At 43.7% G+C, this 21333-nt stretch overlaps 1 protein-coding gene across 9 annotated transcripts in view; it reads right to left on the bottom strand.

Annotated features, from left to right (window-relative positions):
* Nucleotides 1–21333, bottom strand: part of rad51b (RAD51 paralog B) — a 542458-nt gene that overhangs the window by 472314 nt on the left and 48811 nt on the right. For all 9 annotated transcript variants that reach the window (XM_078563054.1, XM_078563047.1, XM_078563052.1 and 6 more), the window contains one exon: nucleotides 17354–17537. In XM_078563054.1, the coding sequence (XP_078419180.1) occupies nucleotides 17354–17537 (184 nt within the window). The remainder of the gene's footprint in view (nucleotides 1–17353; nucleotides 17538–21333) is intronic.

Raw genomic sequence — 21333 nt, 5'->3', positions numbered from 1 at the left:
AAAAGGTCGTTTTCCCCACCCACTACCGCACCTAGTGCAAATCTGGGACGATTCCACCCAACGTGTTTGTTAACAAACTGGTCAGAAGCTAATAGCAATGTACATTCTCTCACAAGTTGCATCATCAGCTGAAACTCTCTCCCTTCTTATGTTTTAAGTTGCAATGCTGAGTTATGAACTGCTTGCTGAGTCCTGGTTACCGGTGCAGACATGAGGCAATTTGCCACTCAGTAACCCTATTCCCAGCTATTGTCAGAACCAAACCCGAGGGGCATCCCCACTTAAAACACCGGGCTCCGATTGCTGTTGCAACACCATCCAACGTAAGGAATTTGTACTCGGGGACCTGTTGGAAAGTCAGAGTTCTGCCAGGCCCTGGCTAGTAAAACAGATCCATGTACACAGATGTGGCATTATCTAACAACCTCCAATTGATGTACAGAATCATATCATCTATTTTTTTCCAAACATTTCAAAATGTTTTACATACATTTAAAGACTGCACCTTTTTTAATTCTTTCATAGACACAGACGTTTACAGCACAGGAGCCGACCATTTGGCCCATCATATTTGTGCTGGTCAACAAAGATCTGACTATACTAATCTCATTTTCCAACACTTGACCCATAGCCCTGGAGGCTATGGCAACACAAGTAAATATCTAAATACTTCTTAAATGTTACGAGAGTTTCTGACTCAACCACCCTTTCTGGCAGTGAGTTCCAGACTCCCACCACCCTCTGGGTGAAAAAATATTCTCAACTCCACTCTTAGCCTTCTACTTCTTACCTTAAATCTATGCCCCTCTAATAATGGAAAAAGTGCCTTGTTATCCACCCTATCTCACTCAATCTTACACACATTTATTAGGTCCCCTCTCAACCTTCACTGCTCCAAGGAAAACAACCCCAGCCTAGCCAATCTTTCCTCATAGCTCAGACCCTCCAGCCCAGGCAGCATCCTGGTAAATCTCCTCCACACCCTCTCCAGTGCAATCACATCCTTCCCTATAACGTGGTGACCAGAACTGCACACAGTATTCCAGTTGCGGCCTAACCAGCGTTTTAAGTGAATGTCACTGGAAAGGTCAGTAATTTTTGCCCATCCCTAATTGCCCTCGATAAGTTGGCAGTGAGCGTCTTCTTGAACCGCTCACTGCAGTCCATCTGGTGTAGGTACACCCAGTGCTGTAAGGAGGAGTGCTCCAGGATTTTGATCCAGCAACAGTGAAGGAACGACGATACTGTTCCAAGTCAGGACGGGGTGTGGCTTCAAGCGGAACTTGCAGGTGGCAGTGTTCCCATGTGTCTGCTGCCCTTGTCCTTCTAGGTGATAGAGGTCGTTGTTTGGAAGGTGACGTTGAAAGATGCTTGGTGAGTTGCTGCAGTGCATCTTGTATATCATACACACTGCTGCTACTACTGTGCATTGGTGATGAAGGGAGTGAATGTTTACGGTGGTGAATGGGGTGCCAATCAAACGGGGTGCTTTGTCCTGGATCGTGTTGAGCTTCTTGAAAGTCCTCTACATTGGAGAGACCAAACGCAAACTGGGCGACCGTTTTGCGGAACACCTGCGGTCTGTCCGCAAGAAAGACCCAAACCTCCCTGTCGCTTGCCATTTTAACACTCCACCCTGTTCTCTTGCCAACATGTCTGTCCTTGGCTTGCTGCATTGTTCCAGTGAAGCCCAACGCAAACTGGAGGAACAGCACCTCATCTTCCGACTAGGCACTTTACAGCCCTCCGGGCTGAATATTGAATTCAACAACTTTAGATCTTAAACTCCCCCTCCCCCCATCCCCACCCCGTTTCTTCCCCCCCCCCCGCTTTTTTTTCAATAATTTATATAGATTCTTCTTTCCCCACCTATTTCCATTATTTTTAAATCTAAAACTAAAACCTTTAGTCTTTCCACCCCACCCCCACTAGAGCTGTACTTTGAATATCCTGTCTTCCATTCTTAATTAGCACTTTTCTCAGACAAATACCACCACCTTCAACACCTCTTTGACCCTTTTGTCTGTGACATCTTTTGATTATCTGCTCATCTCCACAATCACCACACCACACCCTCAATGTGTCTCTTCCACCCCCACCCACCTTAAACCAATTTATATTTCTCCCTTCTTCTAACTATGCTCCAGTTCTGCCGAAGGGCCATGAAGGCTCGAAACGTTAACTGATTTCTTCTCCGCCGATGCTGCCAGACCTGCTGAGTTTTTCCAGGTAATTCTGTTTTTGTTTTGGATTTCCAGCATCCGCAGTAGCTTTTAGCTTTTTGTTTTTATTCTTGAAAGTTGTTGGAGTTGCACTCATCTAGGCAAGTAGAGAATATTCCATCGTCCTCCTGACTTTATAGACGGTAGGCAGGCTTTGGGGAGTCAGGAGGTAAGTTATTCACCGCAGGACTCCTAGCCTCTGACCTGCTCTTATGACCACAGTATTTATATAGATGGTCCAGTTCAGTTTCTGGTCAATGGTAGCCCCCAGGATGTTGATAGTGTGGGATTCAGCGATGGTAATGCCACTGAACGTTAAGGGGAGATGGTTAAATTCTCTCTCGTTGGAGAAGATCATTGCCTGGCACTTGTGCAGCACAAACGTTACTTGCCATTCCTCAACCCAAGCCTGAATGTTGTCCGCGTCTTTCTACATGCAGACACTGACTGCTTCAGTATCTGAGGAGTTGCGAATGGTGCTGCACGTTGTGCAGTGAACGTCCCCACTGCTGACTTTATGATGGAGGGAAGGTCATTGATGAAGCAGCTGAAGATGGTTGGGCCTAAGACACTACCCTGAGGAATGCCTGGGACTGAGATGATTGACCTGCAACAACCACAACCATCTTCCTTTGTGCTAGTCATGACTCCAAACAGTGCAGTTTTCCCCCTAATTCCCATTGGCTTCAGTTTTCCTCAGGGTCCTTGATGTCATACTCATGAAAATGCTGCTTTGATATCGAAGATGTCACGCTCTTAGTCCAGCTCTATTGTCCATGTTTGCATCAAGGCTGCAATGAGATAAAGCGCTGAGTAATGAGATAAAGAACTGAGTGGCCTTAATGGAACCCAAACTGAGCAGTGAGCAGGTTAAATGCCACCTGATAGCACTGTCGACAATGTCCATCACTTTGCTGATGATCAAGCGTAGGTTGATGGGGCACTAATTGGCCGAATTGGATTTGTCCTGCTTTTTGTGGACAGGACATAATTGGGCAATTTTACACATTGCCAGGTAGATGTCCGTGTTGTAGCTGTACTGGAACAGCTTGGCTAGTGGTGCAGCAAGTTCAGGAACATGTCGTCAGTACTATTGCTGGAATATTGTCAGGACCATTGCCTTTGCAGTATCCAAAGCCTTCAGCCATTTCTTGACATCACGTGGACTTCGCACGGTGGTCCTTCCTACCGATACAGTCATGGACATGCAACAGGTAGATTGGTGAGGACATAGGTGTTCCCTCTTGTTGGTCCTCTCACCATGCTGCAAGCACAGCCTTGCAGATGTGTCCTTCAGGACTTGGCCAGCTCAATCAGTGGTGGTGCTGCCAAGCCATTCTTGGTGATGGGCATTGATGTCCCCAACCTAGAGCACATTCAGTGCCCTTGCTTCCCTCGGGGCTTCTTCCAAGTGCTGTTCAACATGGAGGAGTACTGGCTAATCAGCTGAGGGAGGGCGATAAGTGGTAATCAGCAAAAGTTTTCCCTGCTCGTGTTTGACCTGATACAACAGGACTTCATGGGGTGTGGAGACAGTGTTGAGGACTCTCAGGGCAACTCCCTCCCAACTATATTCCACTGCACCATCAACTCTGATGGATCTGTCCTACCGGTGGGATATGACAAACCAGGAATGATGATTGAGGTGTCTGGAACATTGTATGTAAGTTATGATTTGGTGAGTATGACTATGTTAGGCTACTGTTGGACTAATTTGTGGCACAAGCCCTCAGACGTTAGTAAGGAGGACTTTACAGGTTCAAATGGACAGGATGTGCCTTCACTGTTTCCGGAATCTAGATAGATGCCAGGTGGTCTGTCTGATATTAATCCTTTTCAATTTTTCTGTATTGGTTTGGTACAACCAAGTGACTTGCTAGACCATTTCAGAGGGCAGCTGTGTGTGGATCTGCAGTCACATCTAGGCCAGACCAGGTAAGGATGGCAGGTTTCCTCCCCTAATGGATAATCATGAACCAGGTGTTTTTTTTTTAAAAAAAGGGCCTTCTGATAATGTCACGGACACCATTATTGAGACTAACTTTTAATTCTAGATTCATTAATTCAATTTAAATTCCACAAACGTTGAGGTTGAAATTGAACCTACATCCCCAGAGCAATAGCCTGCTCATTGCAAACAAAAGCAAAAAACACTGGAAAAACTCAGCAGGTCTGACAGCATCTGCGGAGAGAAAGACAGAGTTAACGTTTCGAGTCCGTATGACTCTTCTTCAGAGCTGAAGGGAAGTAGAAATGTGGTGAAATATATACTGTTTAGGGGCGGTGGAACAGGTGAAGCTGGATAGAAGGCCAGTGATAGGTGGAGGCAAAAGAGGGATTGCGAAAGATATCAAAAACAAAAAGGTCAAACAGTTGTTAATAGTGGTGATACTGGCTAAAGGAGGTGCTAATGGTGACATTAAGAGTGGAAAGCAGAATGTGATAATGGCCAGACCAGGATAAGCACTCTGGGAAGTGACAGATGGCCCTAGTGGGGGTGGTGCAAAAAAAAGATTGAAAAGGCTAAAAGCTAGGAATAAAACAATGAATAAAATGGAAATAAAAAATAATGAAAATGAGTGGAAAAAATTAAAATATATAAATAAAAATGAAAATTAAAAATGAATAAGAAAAAAGGGGGTGGGGATGCAGAGAGAGTTCATGGTCTGAAGATGTTGAACTCAATGTTAAGTCCGGAAGGCTGTAAAGTGCCTAATCAGAAGATGAGGTGCTGGTCCTCCAGTTTGCGTTGAGCTTCACTGGAACATTGCAGCAGGTCAAGGACGGACATGTGGGCATGAGAGCAGGATGGTGTTGAAGTGGCAAGCGACAGGGAGGTCTGGGTCATGCTTGTGGACAGACCAAAGGTCTTCCGCAAAGTGGTCATCCAGTCTGCGTTTGGTCTCTCCAATGTAGAGGAGACCACATTGGGAGCAGCAAATGCAGTAGACCAAATTGAAGGATGTGCAAGTGAAGTGCTGCTTCACTTGAAAGGAGTGTTTGGGCCCTTGGATGGTGAGATGGGAAGAAGTAAAGGGGCAGGTGTTGCACCTTCTACGATTGCATGGGAAGGTGCTGTGGGAGGGGGTTGAGGTGTTGGGGGTGATGGAGGAGTGGACCAGGGTGTCCTGGAGGGAATGGTCCCTGCAGAATGCTGACTGGGGGGTGAAGGGAAGATGTGTTTGGTGGTGGCATCATGCTAGAGTTGGCAGAGATGGCAGAGGAATGGCTTTTAACAGCCTGTTCATTGGCTTCATTACCACCATGCCACCGTCCCACGTCATGTACTCTAATATGGCAGCCATTCCGCACATAGCAAGATCCACATATAGCAATAAGATAATACCAGATAATCGGTACTTGATGCCTTTAGTTGAGAAGGAATATTCACCCAGAGCTTTTCTTCAAATACTGTACTGCCAAGGGACCTTTATCATTCAGCTGGACAGAATCAGTTTAACATCTCATTGAACAGAGAAGTACCGCACTGGTGCATCAGCCCAAATTATACGCCCAAGTGAGGCCTGAACGTATGCCAAGGAATTATAAAAAAACAAACTGCTGGCATCTGAAAGGATACACAATTATTCAATTTTATTAGTGGTATAAAGATAACTCTCAAAATTTGGATGAGCATCCAAGATGAACCAATTGATCTGCTCCTGCCCACAAATCACCACTGTACAACATCTCCCAGCCAGGATTTCCAATGAAATAATCTGCACTTAGTGTTTGAACTGCAACCCCAATCCCCCCCCACCCCAACGAAAACAATAGATACAAAACAAATGTAAACGATATTAAACGTTCATGAGAATCTACTTCTTTAATGGAGTCTGATGTCATGACCACTCTGTAATTACTGAATCTGGTTAAAGCATTGGCACAAAATTGCATCTCGGCCTAGGTGATACCTTCTAAATTAACATAATCCAATGCTCACTCTCAATTTCCTGAGAACAGGGCCGAAAGCATATAACCCCAGCTCAACATTACCATCTGCTGGCTGAAGGATGGCACTGCAACTGATCAGCCAAAACATTTGAAGGAGTAACCCAATAGCTGAAATTAGGCACTGTACAAAAAAGCAGTATAAAAATGTAGTGAATAGCTAGCACACATTGTCAATTTTCTTCTACATTTTTCACCCTGTAGAGTTCCCTTTTTCCAAAAGTGGGACAGTCAAGAGCAAAGAACTAGGCAGGGAGAGGGAAGGCGAAACATAGTGGACACAAGCTAAACACAAGCAAATAGAGAAAAACTCGGAGAACTGGGAGAGAGAAAGACATTGGCAGCCAAAGAGATGGAAGAAGCAAGATAAAGATCAAGCAAAAAAAAGAGAGAATACAATGCAAGCTGGTGAGACAAATGAGAGAGAGTAACATTAAGCGAGTTCAGCTACAAGAAAGGGTTGGCAGTAAACAAGAGAAGTTGTTGATGCTCCACAACATTTCTGGCTTTATTTTCTCATAATACCTCAGATTGAGATAACAGGCAAAGTACTGAACAAGGTCCGTGGAGTTTCGTAAAAATGGAAAGTAGAGAAAGCGAAGAAATTGATGTCCTGAGCCTGCAGTTATTATGGCCTTATAACACATTCCAGAACGAATGTTAATCGTGCTTTTTATATGAGAACATGATAGTGGCTAAAGGCAGTGGCACCATGTCTGACCGTGTACCAGATTTAATGCCTGGCTTGTGCTGTATTAGCTGATCTTGGAACAATGGTTAGGATGTTGCAGGGCGTCTCAGTGCCTCTGGGAACATTGAAAATAAATTAAGCCAGAATTGCTACTTTGGATCCAAAATTGGGTTTGATTGTTTTTGTATCTTCATACTCTTTCCCTGGAGAGCATTGAGTAGTAGTAGAAGGACTCACAGGCCAATTAACAGCCTGCAATGTGAACTCTCCTTCTATGGACATAACCATCTTTTAAACAACCGATAAGGTGGCTAGCCTGATACTTGGGAGGATTTTACAGGCTACAACCACCAGCCCTCTCTATCCTTCTACAGATCTTTAATTTATTGTTCAGGTTTCTAGGGATCTTGAGTTTTTTCCTTGTTACAAGCTTGAGTTTTCTTGTTGTTAACACATTCTTCACCCTCACGAAATTAATTCTGCCTATCTCTATCCTTCTAATTTTGGAATCACGTGTTGCATCTTGTGAATGTTTATCAGAGAATCACAGTGCAGAAGAGGCCCTTCGGCCCATCAAGTCTACACTGACACGTGAGAAACACCTGACTTACCTACCTAATCCCATTTACCAGCACTTGGCCCATAGCCTTGAATGTTATGATGTGCCAAGTGCTCATCCAGGTACTTTTTAAAAGGATGTGAGGCAACCTGCCTCCACCACCCTCCCAGGCAGTGCATTCCAAAGTTTTTCCTTCTGTTATCATTTGCCCTAAAAAGACAAACATATCTATTTGTTCTACTGTGACACCATTCAGAAAAGAAAATGTCAGGCCATTTGATCCGAACTGAAAAGTTCCAGGGATCTCTTCAAGAAGGGAAAGTGGAGGACAGCAGAGAGAGGGGTCGACCTAGGTGTAGCTGGACGACAGATGTCACAGAGAAGTTGAAGTCGAGCTACAGTGGATATGTGAGAATGGTGCAAGATAGACAAGCAGCGGCAGCAACAACTAGCTGTTGAGAGTTTCACTCTAGATGTTCCTGAATGTAGAGCTGCAGTCCTGGCCACTGCTCACTGGGACTGTCTCAAGCTGGTTTCATGCCCTGCACCTTCAGACTCAAAGGCCCTTAAATCATGGTCAAGCCAGAAGAACATGCAAGAAATACAAGGAGTAGACCATATGGCCCTTTGAGCCTACTCCACCATTTAATACGCTCATGGCCGATCTTGGGCTTCAACTCCACTTCCCCCACCTGCTCCCCATATCCCTTAATTCTCTGAGACACTAAAAATCTGTCTGTCCCAGCCTTAAATGTATTCAATGATGGACCATCCACAACCCTCTGGAGTGAGCAAAGAATTTCTTCTCATCTCAGTCCTAAATGATCAGCCTACACAACATCCTGATGTGCACTTCTTAACAAGAGACAAACTGCTCACTTAGCAAGAACAAGAAGAGGAAATCCAAAACAGAAGTAAAGCAAAAATACAACCAATCACAGTTGGCCATTAATCTATATGCTTGTTTGTTCATAGGCAGTATTTCCTCTTTGGCCACTCGGTCATAAACCTTTCAATGCACTCTGACACATTTCTCCACAGGTACAAATTTTACACATCTGTTGTGGATAGTTTCAGTTGGTGGCCTACTCCTGCTCATCAAAGGCTGTACCATCAGGCTTAACAGAATCAGTAAAAGGGAGCTGGATGCCCCCTAACAGGGACACTACTCAGTTCCAACTCCAGTTGGACACACTGTTCCCTATAACATTTTGCTATCATGCCTGGCCAGTTTCTTTCCCCCGTGAATAGTACATTTAAATTGTCTTTGCACAGTTGCTGTCCAGCTGGATAGACACAGTATTTAACACGAACAAGGCCCTGCGCAGTTCCTCCCAGGCTGCTGTGTCGTCACACACTGTTGCAGCTTAGCAGGAATATTTTTGGAGATTGTCACATGACTTCCCACCTCGAAAAGCCCGATCAAGTCAGCCCGACCCCCACCATGTATTTTTCTTTATAGCCATTATAACTAATCTGCCTCTTACACATCTTGGATTTCCCTCGCCATCCCTCCACCGCCACCTCCCCCCAACACACCCACTATTGGCAGCCGTGCCTTCAGCTGCTTAGGCCCGAAGTCCTGGAATTTCTCCCAAACTTCCCCACATCCCTCTCTTCCTTTAAGATGCTTTTTAAACCTCTTTGATGCATTCTGTCCAAGATTTTGCTCAACTGTTCTAATAGCTCCTTATGTGGCTCAGTGTCAACTTTTGTCTGTTCCTGTGAAGAACCTTGATAAGTTTTGCTAGATTTGAGGCTCAACATTATTGCAAGTTGTTGTTGTGTTGTAATAAACAACTGTTTAATGAAAATGTCATAAAAACACCCAATTTTTACCCTGGGCTGTTCGCAGCAGTCTCCAAAAGATCAACTGTTAATTTCTGGAGCCTCCAGAGGATTGGCAAGCCTGGACTCTACCCATCAGTTATACTAACAGCACCAATGAAAGAGAGGAGTGCACATTCTAACATGGGCTTCACCATAAATACAGCCAGTAAAAGCACAATGTTCCCCTCTAACAGGGATCATTTTTTAAAATTCTCTCACGGGATGTGGGCATTGCTGGCTAGGCCAGAATTTTTATTGCCCATCCCTAATTGCCCTTGGCGAGAGGTGGTGAGCCACCTTCTTGAAATGCTACAGTCCATGTGGTGTAGGAACGCCATAGTGCTGTTAGGAAGGGAGTTCCTTAAACAAGTGCCAGTGAAGGAACGGTGATACAGTTCCATGTCAGGGTTGTGTTCGAGTTAGAGGGGAACTTACAGGTAGTGGTGTTCCCATGCATCTGCTACCCTTGTCCTTCTAGGTGGTAGAAGGAGCGGGTTTGGAAGGTGCTATCAAAGGAGCCTTGACAAGTTGTTGCGGTGCATCTTATATATTGTACAGGCTGCTGTCAGTGTACAGGTGTTGGAGGGAGTTGGTATTTAGGCCAGTTGATGGGTGTTCCGATCAAGCAGACAGCTTTGTTCATCAAAACAGTCAGTGAAAGGTCAGTGTTAATTATGGTTCAGTGGTAGCACTCCTGCCTCTGAGTCAGGAGGTGGTGCATCCAAGTCCCACTCTGGAGACATCAGTCCAAAATCTAGGTCGACACGCCCGGTGTATCAATGCATTCATATATACATGTTCTGATAGTCTGGGCTAGCGCAGTAACCATTTCCAGCTGTGTTCAGATTTATTTTTCATATGCGTCTGCTTAGCTCAGTGGATAGCAATCTCCACTTGGAGTCAGGTTGTAGATTCAAGCCCCACTCCAGAAACATAATACATAATCTATGCTGGCACTCCAGTGCAGTATTGAGGGAAGGTTCATTGTTGGAGGTGGCGTCTTTCAGATGAGAAATTAAACCAAGGCCCTGTGTGCCCTCTCAAGTGGATGCAAAAGATCCCATGGCACCATACGAAGCAAGGGAGTTTTCCCCAGTGTCCTGGCCAATCTGTTTCCCTCAAGCAAGGTCATCATTAAAACAGATTACCTGCTCATTTATTACAATGCTATTTGTAGGATCTTGCAGTGCACAAAGTGGGTGCCACATTTCTCACATTCCAACAGTGACTATACTTCAAAACAAAAAAAACTTAATTGGTTATAAAGTACTTTGGGACATCTTTGGGTCATAAAAAGTATTCTATAAATGTGAGTCTTCCTTTGGGGTACCATCTGCTGTGGCTGGCTATGCAGAAACTGAGCCATTAAGGCGGACTCTTGTGTGAAGCATTGAGGCCTCTTGATTTGTCAGGCTACTTCCTCCTGACCACTGCTACTCACCACCTGTTCCTGCAGACTCAAGCAGGCTAAGACAATGGAACGAAGAATGGGGAGAATGGAAAGGCTGTTTAAAAAAAAACAAACCCAGCACAAGATTTTATTTCTAAAGAGACAGAATTGAAAAGTAGGGAAGTTATGCTAAACTTGTATCGAACCTTGGTTAGGCCAGAGAGTGTTGTGTGCAGTTCTGGTCGCCATATCACAGAGGTGACCTAGTGGAAGTCTTTAAAATCATGAATGGTTTTGGAAGAGTAGATACAGAAAGAATGCTTCCTTTTGTGGGGAATAGCATAACTAGAGGCCATCAAAACAAGATAGTCACCAAGAAATCCAACAAGGAATTCAGAAGAAACTTCTTCACCGAAAGGGAGTGGTGAGAGTATGGAACTCCCTACCACAGGGTAGTGGTTGAAGCGTATAGTAGAGATGCGTTTAAGGGAAACTAGAAAAGCATACGAGGGAAAAGGGAACAGATGGTTATGTTGGTAGGTTTAGATGAGGAAAAATGGGAGAAGGTGCGAGCGGAGCATAAACAACAGGGTGGACTAGTTGGGCTTAATGGCCTGTTTCTGTGCCATATATCCTATCTGATCCAATGGGAGATATATAACGGGCTTGTGGCCCATTATGATCCGTCTTAGACTGTTGCACAAAGTCAAGATCTACCCGCAGTTACACCACCTCCGCATCCTCAGTGCTCAAAGCTTCTAAGTGCAAAAAAGGGAAAAAGTTGAAGCCGATTGCAGAGGGGCTGGCCTTTTACAGATGTATATCATTTGGGTTTATTGCACTCAACCATAAACATAAGAGGCTCATTAAGATTTCAGAGCCGACATTTGTTCCAGATTAAGTTTCATGAAGTGACGTGACCTACTGTTCTTTCCAAAGGAAAGCAAAATCGATCATGTAAAAGAGACGGAACCTGACTTTGAAGGAAGGATTATTCCAGCACTGGAGCCAAGAAATAGAAATCTCAGAATTTACTGCTGTCTCAGCAGTGGCATGGAAAGCTGAACTGAACACAGCATTCTAAACCTCTTTACCTCTCTATATCCTTTAAGACCCTCTTTTAAACTTTTGGTCGCCAGTTCTAAAAAGTGTATAAAATGTATATCCTAAGTCATTGTTCAGTGACAAATTTTGTTTAATAATGCCCCAGTAAAGGGCCTTTGGACTTATTACTATGTTAAAGATGCCTTATAAATCCAAGCTGTTGTTGTTTGGAGTGGAGAAGGGTCTGTATTTAGCGACATTGGCAGCTCCATCGTTTTGCCACACTGCCAAGAGAAAACTGCAGATATACAGGGCACCAGCTCCAGTGATACACATGGGCTTCAGTGGGAGACTTAATTTTGCCCCCTCCTCATCCTTTACGATGACCATCATCTGATTCAATCCATACAACATCAATAAATTGCTGATGCCTGTTTCTGTATTCAGCTACTTTTCTTTCTTCCTCTCATGAAGGCATTGAGTTATTGCCAAAGAATAATACCATAGCCACCCTTCAGCAGTTTGCAACTGACCGTTCTTGTATGAGACTTGACAATGGGCACCAACAGGGCATTCGGCCACCAACACTCATCATAGCACCAGTTCCTACATGGCTGTGCAGCCCCTCTTGAGGGTTCAAGCTCCTATCTCTGTTACATGGCCTGAAGTCACCTAAGGTACCTAGTATCCAATGTGACTGCCCAGTGCACAGCATGTTGGGAGCCTGTGCACCAAATGTTTTCTGTTCATTAAGGCCATAAATGAGAAGCCTCCCAATATTACAGATACTGAGTGACTGGGCAGCTCTAGTCATAATGGCTATTGGATGTTACAATTTAATATAGCTGCTCCCTCCAACTGGCCCCTTGTCATCTTGCGCTGGGACTCATGTTGATTTTCTTCAGGCATTAACACCTACGCCCCCCTCAAAAATAGGTCCTTCAAAAGATAGAGGCACAACCGACACTGACATATTCCTGATCCGCACGCCTATCCTGTCCTTAGCTACTTGATGGGTGCAGGATTTTAATGAGAATGAGTAGATTTCACATTACAAGCCAAGAAGGCCTCATGCACAGTCAGTACCCTGGAAGTGGTGGGACGATGCTGCACAGATGGACTCTATTCTCAGGCCCCCACAATCTTTCTCACCAAAACTTCCCATTTTGCTATTAAAGGTTCCGGCACCATCATCTAAAATTCACCAGATCAGTTATCAGAGAACCGTATCGCTCATTGAAAGATAGGTTTCTGTCCAATTCCAGCCTGTCCTGCACTCCACTACAGAGCAGAGTTACCCCCTCACCTTTCTTCAGAAAGAAAATAGATAATAAATCAGCACATTTCAGCTGAGACCTTTTCCATCTACAATCCAGCGTCCACAAGCTACAGAATTGTTTACTCTGTCACCAAGATTGAGACCATCCAATCAGCTGCCTCTGCTGCTACTCTCCCTTCTCCTAGCCCACAGGGCCAAACTTACTCTCAACTCCACCCCACCATAGTCCCAAACTCCCCTCTCTCTTTGGTTTCTCTCTTATTTCCCCTCAGGCCCGCTCTGAGCTCATTTTGCCCAAGACCCACCACCTGCTAACTCAAACTTATTCCCACTGAACTGCTGACTGCCCAATTTCCCATCCTGGTTCCCATGTTAGCTGATATTGTTAACGATTCTCTCTCTTCAGGTACTATCTCCATCTCCTTCAAATCTGCTGTCATCACCCCCTCATCAAAAAAAAACAAAATTTGACCCCTCTATCCTTGTACTGTCCCATCTCCAACCTCCCTTCCCTCTCCATAGTCCTTAAATTTGCTGTCACTTTCCAAATCCATACCCATCTTTCCCAGAACTCCTCATTTTCATTCCTTCCACAGTAATGAAACAGCTCTTATGAAAGTCATAAACAACATCCCATGTGACTGTGACAAAGGTGACTTTTTCCTCCTTGTCTGCAGCCTTTGACACGGTTGGCCACACCATCCTCCCCCAAAGCCTCCCCACTATCGTCCAGCTAGATAAGACTGCTTTTACCTGATTTCATTCTTATCTAATTGCAGCTAGAGAATCACCTGCAATAACTTCTCTTCCTGCTCAAAGACTACTACCTCTGGAATCCAAGAATCTATCCTTGGTCCACTCCTATCCCTTAGCTACATGCTGCCCCTAAATGACATCCCAAAACACAGCATCAGTGTGTGCTGACAACACAAAGCTCTACCTCACCACGAACCCTCTTGACACCTCCACTGTCTCTAAATTATCAGATTGCTTGTCCAACATTCAGTCCTGGGTGAACAGAAATTTCCTCCAACATTCAGTCCTGGGTGAACAGAAATTTCCTCCAAGTATTGTGAAAACCGAAGTCATTGTTGTCAGACCCTACTACAAGCTCAATTCCCAAGCTACCCATCAACAGTCTAAAGTGCACAGATAGCTGGAGGGCCATGGTGATCAAAGACAAATTACATACCCCAACCCCCAGCCTGACCAACGCACAAACACACTCTGCACACCAGACATCAGTCAATTCAGCAATATAGCTTTAAATCAGTAACAACAATTTTAGTGCCATCTGAATCCCTTGGTTTGATTCCAGTCTGCAACCCGAGTTTCTATCATTCTATATATAAACCATCTGAACCCCTCAATTAGAATCCGGCTTGTAACTCACTCCCGGGTATCCATTATTCTATATATAAACCATCTGAACCCCTCAATTAGATTTCAATTTGGAATTCACAACCAGCTATCTATCGTGTATACACAACCAGGACAGGCGGTCACAGACGGAAACCTCTCCTGCAAATTCCTGCTTGAAAAGAATTGTAGTGCCGCCATTATGGCACTTTGAACTGGGGGATGCAGCAACCTTTCACAGTCACAGCAATGTGAAGAAGTTGGGAGAGGGATGGGGAAGCAGAAGGCAAGGCATCATAACCATAGTTATTCTCTCTACACTGCAACAGAAGAAGCAAACAGGAGCAGGAACAGAACATATGTTGGAAGCGTTGTAAGGTATAGAATATAATAAACAGTAGAAGGCTGCTGCCTTAAAACATAAATACTATTCTTACTTGGCAGGTCCCTATTTTTTCCTCACTGCCTAAAGACACTCTTTCGCCTGAATGCATCTCTGGGAAATCTTGAAGACAGATTCTTCTATTTGAACAATGCCACTTTAAAGAAGTGCTAAAGATCAAGCAGCTTTCAATAATTGTCTAGTCAATGAAAAAGAAAAGCCGCCATTCAAGTACATTTGAACAAGTCACAATTGACGTTTGTAGTTAAATTGAATGACTTGGCCCTATTGTTTTTGTTTGTTCATGCTTTGTCTCAATCTCAACAACTGTATCGAGTTAAACTAGAACATGATTTCTCAAAGGGAAGCTGATTTTTTAGCCTTTTGTATACTAATAGGATCATAAGAAACAGGAGCAGGAGTCAGCCACTCAGCCCCTCGCACCTGTTTCACCAATCAATAAGGTCGTGGCTGATCTGATTGTGGCCTTAACTCTACTTTCTTGCTGGTCCCTCATAACCCTCAACTCCCCTCGTCAATCAAAAATCTATCTCACTCAGCCTTGAATATATTTAATGAGAAGATTCCACTGCTTCCTGGGTAGAGAATTTCAAAGGCGAATGACTCTCAGAGAAGAAATTCCTTCTTATCTGTGTCTTAAATAGGAGACCTCTTATTTTGAAACTGTGTCCCCTAGTTCCAGATTCCCCCATGAGAGGAAACATCCTCTCAGCATCCACCATGTCAAGCCCCCTCAGAATCTTGTATGTTTCATTAAGATCACCTCTCATTCTTCTAACTCCAAAAAGTATAGGCCCAACCTGCTAAAGCTTTCCTCATAAGACAACCCCTTCATCTCAGGAATCAGCCAAATGAATCTTCTCTGAACTGCTTTCAATGCAAGTATATCCCACCTTAAGGAGACCAAAACTTTACACAGCACTCTAGATGTGGTTTCACCAACACCCTGTATGATTAGAGCAAGACTTTCATACTTTTATACTCCAGCTCCCTTGCAATAAAGGCCCTACTAATTACATGCTTGCCTGTATGCTAACTTTTTGTGATTCATATACAAACATACCTAGATCCATTGTACCACAGAATCCTGCAGTCTTTCTCCATTTGAATCATATTCTGCTTTTCTATTCTTCCTGCCAAAATAGACAACTTCACATTCACATCTGCCAAATTTGCTTTCCTGCCTATCTTTATGTTGTCAGTAAATTTGGCTACAATACATTGGTTCCTTCATCCAAGTCATTAATACAGATTGAGGCCGCAGCATTGATGCTTGTGGCACTCCACTCGTTACAGTTTGCCAACCTGAAAGTAACCTATTTATCCCGGCTCTCTGTTTCCTGTTAGCTAGTCAATCCTCTACCCATGCTAATACATCACCCCCAATACCACGAGTTCTTATATTGTGTAGTAGCCTTTTATGTAGCACCTTGAATTGAATGCCTTTTGGAAATTCAAATACACATCTACTGGTTCCCCTTTATCCATGCTGCTTGCTACATTCTCAAAGAATTTTAGTAAGTTTGTCAAACACAATTTCTCTTTCACAAAACCATGTTGGCCCTGCCTGATTGAATTATGACTTTTTAATTGTCCTGCTACTAAATGCTCCAAATATTATTGTAACTGGCCTATAGTTTCCTGCTTTCTGTTTCCCTCCTTTCTTGAATAGAGGTGTTACATTTGCAGTTTTACAAACTGTTGGGACCTTTCCAAAATCTAGGGCATTTTGGAAAATTACAACCAATGCATCCACTATCTCTGCAGCCACTTCCTTTAAGTCCTGAGGATGCAGGCCATCAGGTCCAGAGAACTGGTCAGCCTTTAGGTCCTTTAGTACTTTTTCTCTAGTGGCCATCATTGTTTTAAGTTCCTCCCTTCCTTTTGCCTCTTGATTTCCAACTGTTATTGAGGTGCTTTTTGTCTTCTACTGTGAAGCCAGATAAAAAATACTTGTTCAAAGCCTCTGCATTTCCTTGTTTCTCATTATTAATCCCCAGTCTCATCTTCTAAGGGATCAACACTCACTTTAGCTACTCTTTTCCTTTTTATATACTTGTAGAAGTTCCTGTCTGTTTTTATATTTATTATCAGTTTTCTATCATACTTTAATTTCTCCCTATTTTTTAGGCATTCTTTGCGGATTTCTAAAATTTTCCCAATCTTTTGGCCTATCACTAATCCTGACAGAATTGTATGCCTTTTCTTTCAGGAAAGGGAGTTCAGTATTAAGCTGTGGTAACTAAACATGGCTCAATGTAAAGGGTTAATTCTAACATTTTAAGTGTATGTTAAATCTGGTGCTAATCGCTGCCTCAATAAAACAGCTCTAATATCAACATGTCAAGTGCTCTATATGAACCACAAGGGGCCAGAAAAGCAAGTAGACAGGGGAAGAAGTCAGTCTTTGAGGGGAGAATGGCTATGGGCTTTGATTAGTAATATCACTCACAATACATCACTAAGATGCTGCACTAACACTCAGAGCACGTAACACTTCTCTACCAGTAATATCATTATTGCCACAAATACACAGCAGGCTCATTTCATCAGTAGGTGCAACAAGCTCAAACAAACCAAACACAATCATTTTGTTCAACGGGAAGAAAAAGCCAGGAGTCTTACCGGAATGGAGAATTCTTCCGCCAAAAACTTCAGTGTGGCAGCTTCACCTGACAGAAAGTTGCTGCGCTCCGACAGGTTACCCTGGAGTCTTGTGTCAAATTCCTTTCGAACTACTGATGCGACTGAGTCCACCACAATCAGCTTAACTCCTTTTAGGATAATGTCCTCTTCCAAGGATTCAACCCTGGCATTAAAAAGGGGCAAAATTACATTAGCTCTTTAAAGGCCATGGAGTGTGGAATACAGGGGGAGCAGGAGCAGACAAAGTACTTTTCTAATTCTTCCACCCCCACCCCCCACCACTATATTCAAAGCTGTATAGGGAAAGCAAGGGACAATTTGTTATCATCTACTTATAAACAAGGCCATAATGTACCAATGAAGGACTTTTCAAAGTTTGTGCACAGCAAGCTCCCACAAACAGCTATTTGATAACAACCAGATAATCTATTGTAGAGACGTTGGTTGAGCAATTACTATTGGCCAGGACACCAGGGAGAATTTGTGTACATTGCTGAGCCTTGGTTAACCAAAGGACAGAACCTCTGACAGTGCAGCACTCTTTCAGTACTGCACTGGATTGTCATCCTGGATTTTTATGTTCAAGTCTTTGGACAGCTACCTACTGCGCCATAGTTGACACATGAATCTTAAATCTGAAAATTTGTCTTCTTGTACTACATGATTCCTGGAGGAATACAAAAGCCCATCCCTGATGCCAGTGTCAACAGACTAGACCACCAAGCAGAGACCAACCCTGTCCACACACAAGATCACAGGACAGCAGGCAGGAGCTGAAACCTTGGGAAGTTTTCCCGCTTTGTCCTGTGCTCCCAGCAGGGTGGGGAACCGGGACTAATAGTATTGTCACCATCACCATTCCAGCTGAGATCAGCTAACTCACTTTGGGAAAACTGAGCCACAGAAAAGGCAAGAAAATACCTTATTTGAAAAAAAATCCACATATCAGTGACTGGTGAATCTTATTCAACAAAATATGCAATCACCAATGCTGCAGAGTAGGCTTTTATTATCTCCTGTTCCTTTATAAATGTTACAGCTGCAGAAAACTTCTGTTCAATTGTTTACCTACTATAAAATCCTACATTCACATTTATAATGCAAGTTATCCACATAAACCTGCAATGGCTTGTCTTTTACTCTACTACTCCTGGAGACCCCCAAGGATCTATCATTGGGCTCCCCCAACCCCCCTAATTTTCATTCACATGCTGCCGCTTAGCAACATAATCCAAAAACATTAAGTTCCACAAGCACATTAACAAACGCCCAGCTCTCGCTCACCATCATCTCTCTCAACTCCTTCATTGCCCCTGATTTATCAGACTTGTCCCACATCCAGTGCTCAGTGAGTAAAAGTTCCTCCAATTAAATATTAGGAAGACCAAAGCCACTGTTTGCAGCCCCCACATTATCTGGCCACTGACTCCACCCTTCTTCATGGCCACTGCCTGAGGCTAAACCAGACTGTTCCAAACTTAACATCACGTTTAACCCTGAGCTGTGTTCCAAATCCACCTACTTCCACCTCCATAACATCTCCCATCTCTGCCCCTGCCCAAGCCTATATCAACCCTCATCAGTGCCTCTGTTACCTCCAGATTCCAGTAGTTCAATATTCTTTTAGCTGCTCTCCCAGCTTCCAATCTCCATAAATTTGAGATCATCCAGAACTCTGCTGCATGTATCCTAACTCACACCATCCCATTTACCCATCACCCCTGAGCTTGCTGACCTACATTGCCTCCCAGTCCAACAATACCTCAATTTTAAAAATGCTCATCAAAAAGCAGAACACTGCTGGAAATACTCAGCAGTATATGGCAGGTTATCACAGACCTTCCTTATGTCCTTGTCCCATCAAACTCCTTGCTCAAAACCTATTACATCTATAACTTTTCCCAGTTCTGATGCAAGGTCAGAGACTTGAAACATTAACACTGTTTTCATAGATGCTGCCCTAACCTGAGTATTTCCAGAATTTTCTGTTTTTATTTAAAATTCTCATCTTTGTTTTCAAACCTGTCTATAGCCTTAACCTCCCTATCACTGTAACCTCCTCTGGCCCTACCATCCTCAGATATCTGGGCTCCAACAATTCTGGTCTCTTGCTCATCTGATTTTAATCACCCTACCACTGGCAGCTGTGCCTTCAGTTGCCATGGACAAAGTCTGGAATTCCCTCCCTAACCCTCTATCTGCTCATAGAAATCCTTTAAGATACTCCTTAAAATCTGCTTCTTTGACAAAGTTTTTGGTTATAAGACCATAAGACATAGGAGCAGAAATTAGGCCAATCGGCCCATCGAGTCTGCTCCGCCATTCAATTACGGCTGATAAGTTTCTCAACCCCATTCTCCCGCCTTCTCCCCGTAACCTTTGATCCCCTTACCAATCAAGAACCTATCTATCTCAGTCTTAAATACACTCAATGACCTGGCCTCCACAGCCTTCTGTGGCAATGAATTCCATAGGTTCACCACTCTCTGGCTAAAGAAGTTTCTCTTATCTGTGACACCACTTGGCTTGGTATCAAATTTTGCTCGATAATGCTCTTGTGAAGCATCTTGGGACACTTTATTGCATTCATATAGAACCATTTAATGTAAGTACTTATTGTTGTATACGTGTCACACAATAATTACCACCTCCTTTCAGTAATAGTGGCTATACATCTCTTGACGCCTTGGGTCTCCTATGCACAAAACCCCAATCAACTTTTTCTCTTCTTCTCTGGATGCCATCTTTTTTCTATGTAGTAAATATAAAAATTTAGACACTATTTAAAAATAAGAATTGACTATGACTTTAAAAATATTAACAATTACATCTCCATGCACAGGTCCAATTAAAGCCTTTGCTCGGATCCTGAAGACTGCACTCAGTCTGTGCTCTATTGTGCTGGAGATTAACAAGAGATCAACTAATTTACCTTGAGCTTGCAGAGTTAAAAGTGGGTTTTATTTCCCAATCAGGAAGTAGTGATGGGCTAGAGCTGGTGGTGCTGATAATTCACTATGAATCAAAAGCCCAAGTTACAGAACGCAACACCACCATCTTCTGTTAGGGAGCTGTTGCTACAGCATCAACCTCCACACCACCTCCCACATGCCCAACCTCCACGTAAGTCAAAAATTACTCAGAAGAATATCTGCCCCTCGAAAACAGACCAAGCACCAATAGACTAGGGTTGCCAACTCTGTTCGGATGCATTCCTGGAGGTTTCATCACATGACCTCCTTGCCTCCAAACATCATGTCCCCACTCTCCATCCTTGGTCAACCAACATGTCCATCCTCGCCGTGCCTTGCCTTCCAACACTGAGTTGGTTCATTCTTTGCTCTCATTCAAACAGTCTTTCTCCATCTCCTCTACTTCTATAACTAACAAGCGAAAGTATTCAAAGAAAATTAAAACCATTTGCTTTCTTCCAAGTCACACTCAGCAACGTCCTGGACATTAATCCTCAAAGCCTGGAGACTCCAGGAGATTCCTGGAGGTTGGCAGCCCTACAAAGAGGGTTCTTTCTTATTCCTGGGGTTACTAGCAGCACAGGGAACAGGTTTCTCCAAGGAGTAGGAGTAGCAACAAAGGTTAGGCTGTAACCAGTAAAACAAAAAAGCTGGCACGAGGAAAGACACTGCTGTCATTGAAGCTGTATCGATCGGATGATGAGCTGGGAGATTCACAAAGCTCCGCCATAATCTGCCACAGAAAACATCGAATTAAGTGCGCAACTAAATGAAAGGCACCTCCACAGACAGGCATTGTTAACAAGAAACATCTGCTCATCCATCACCTTCACTGACTCATTTGTGGCACAGAAAGAACTGCAAATGTTGGATGAAAACCTGAAATACAGAGCTGGTCCTCACAGGATCTGCACAGAGCTTCACATTTAGTTTTGAACAAGGGTCAAAGGAACATAGGAGCAGGGGTAGGCCATTCAGCCCATCGAG

Source organism: Cetorhinus maximus, chromosome 18, assembly GCF_964194155.1.
Source record: "Cetorhinus maximus chromosome 18, sCetMax3.hap1.1, whole genome shotgun sequence".
NCBI lineage: Eukaryota > Metazoa > Chordata > Chondrichthyes > Lamniformes > Cetorhinidae > Cetorhinus > Cetorhinus maximus.
This window is presented reverse-complemented; position numbering and strand designations above follow the sequence as displayed.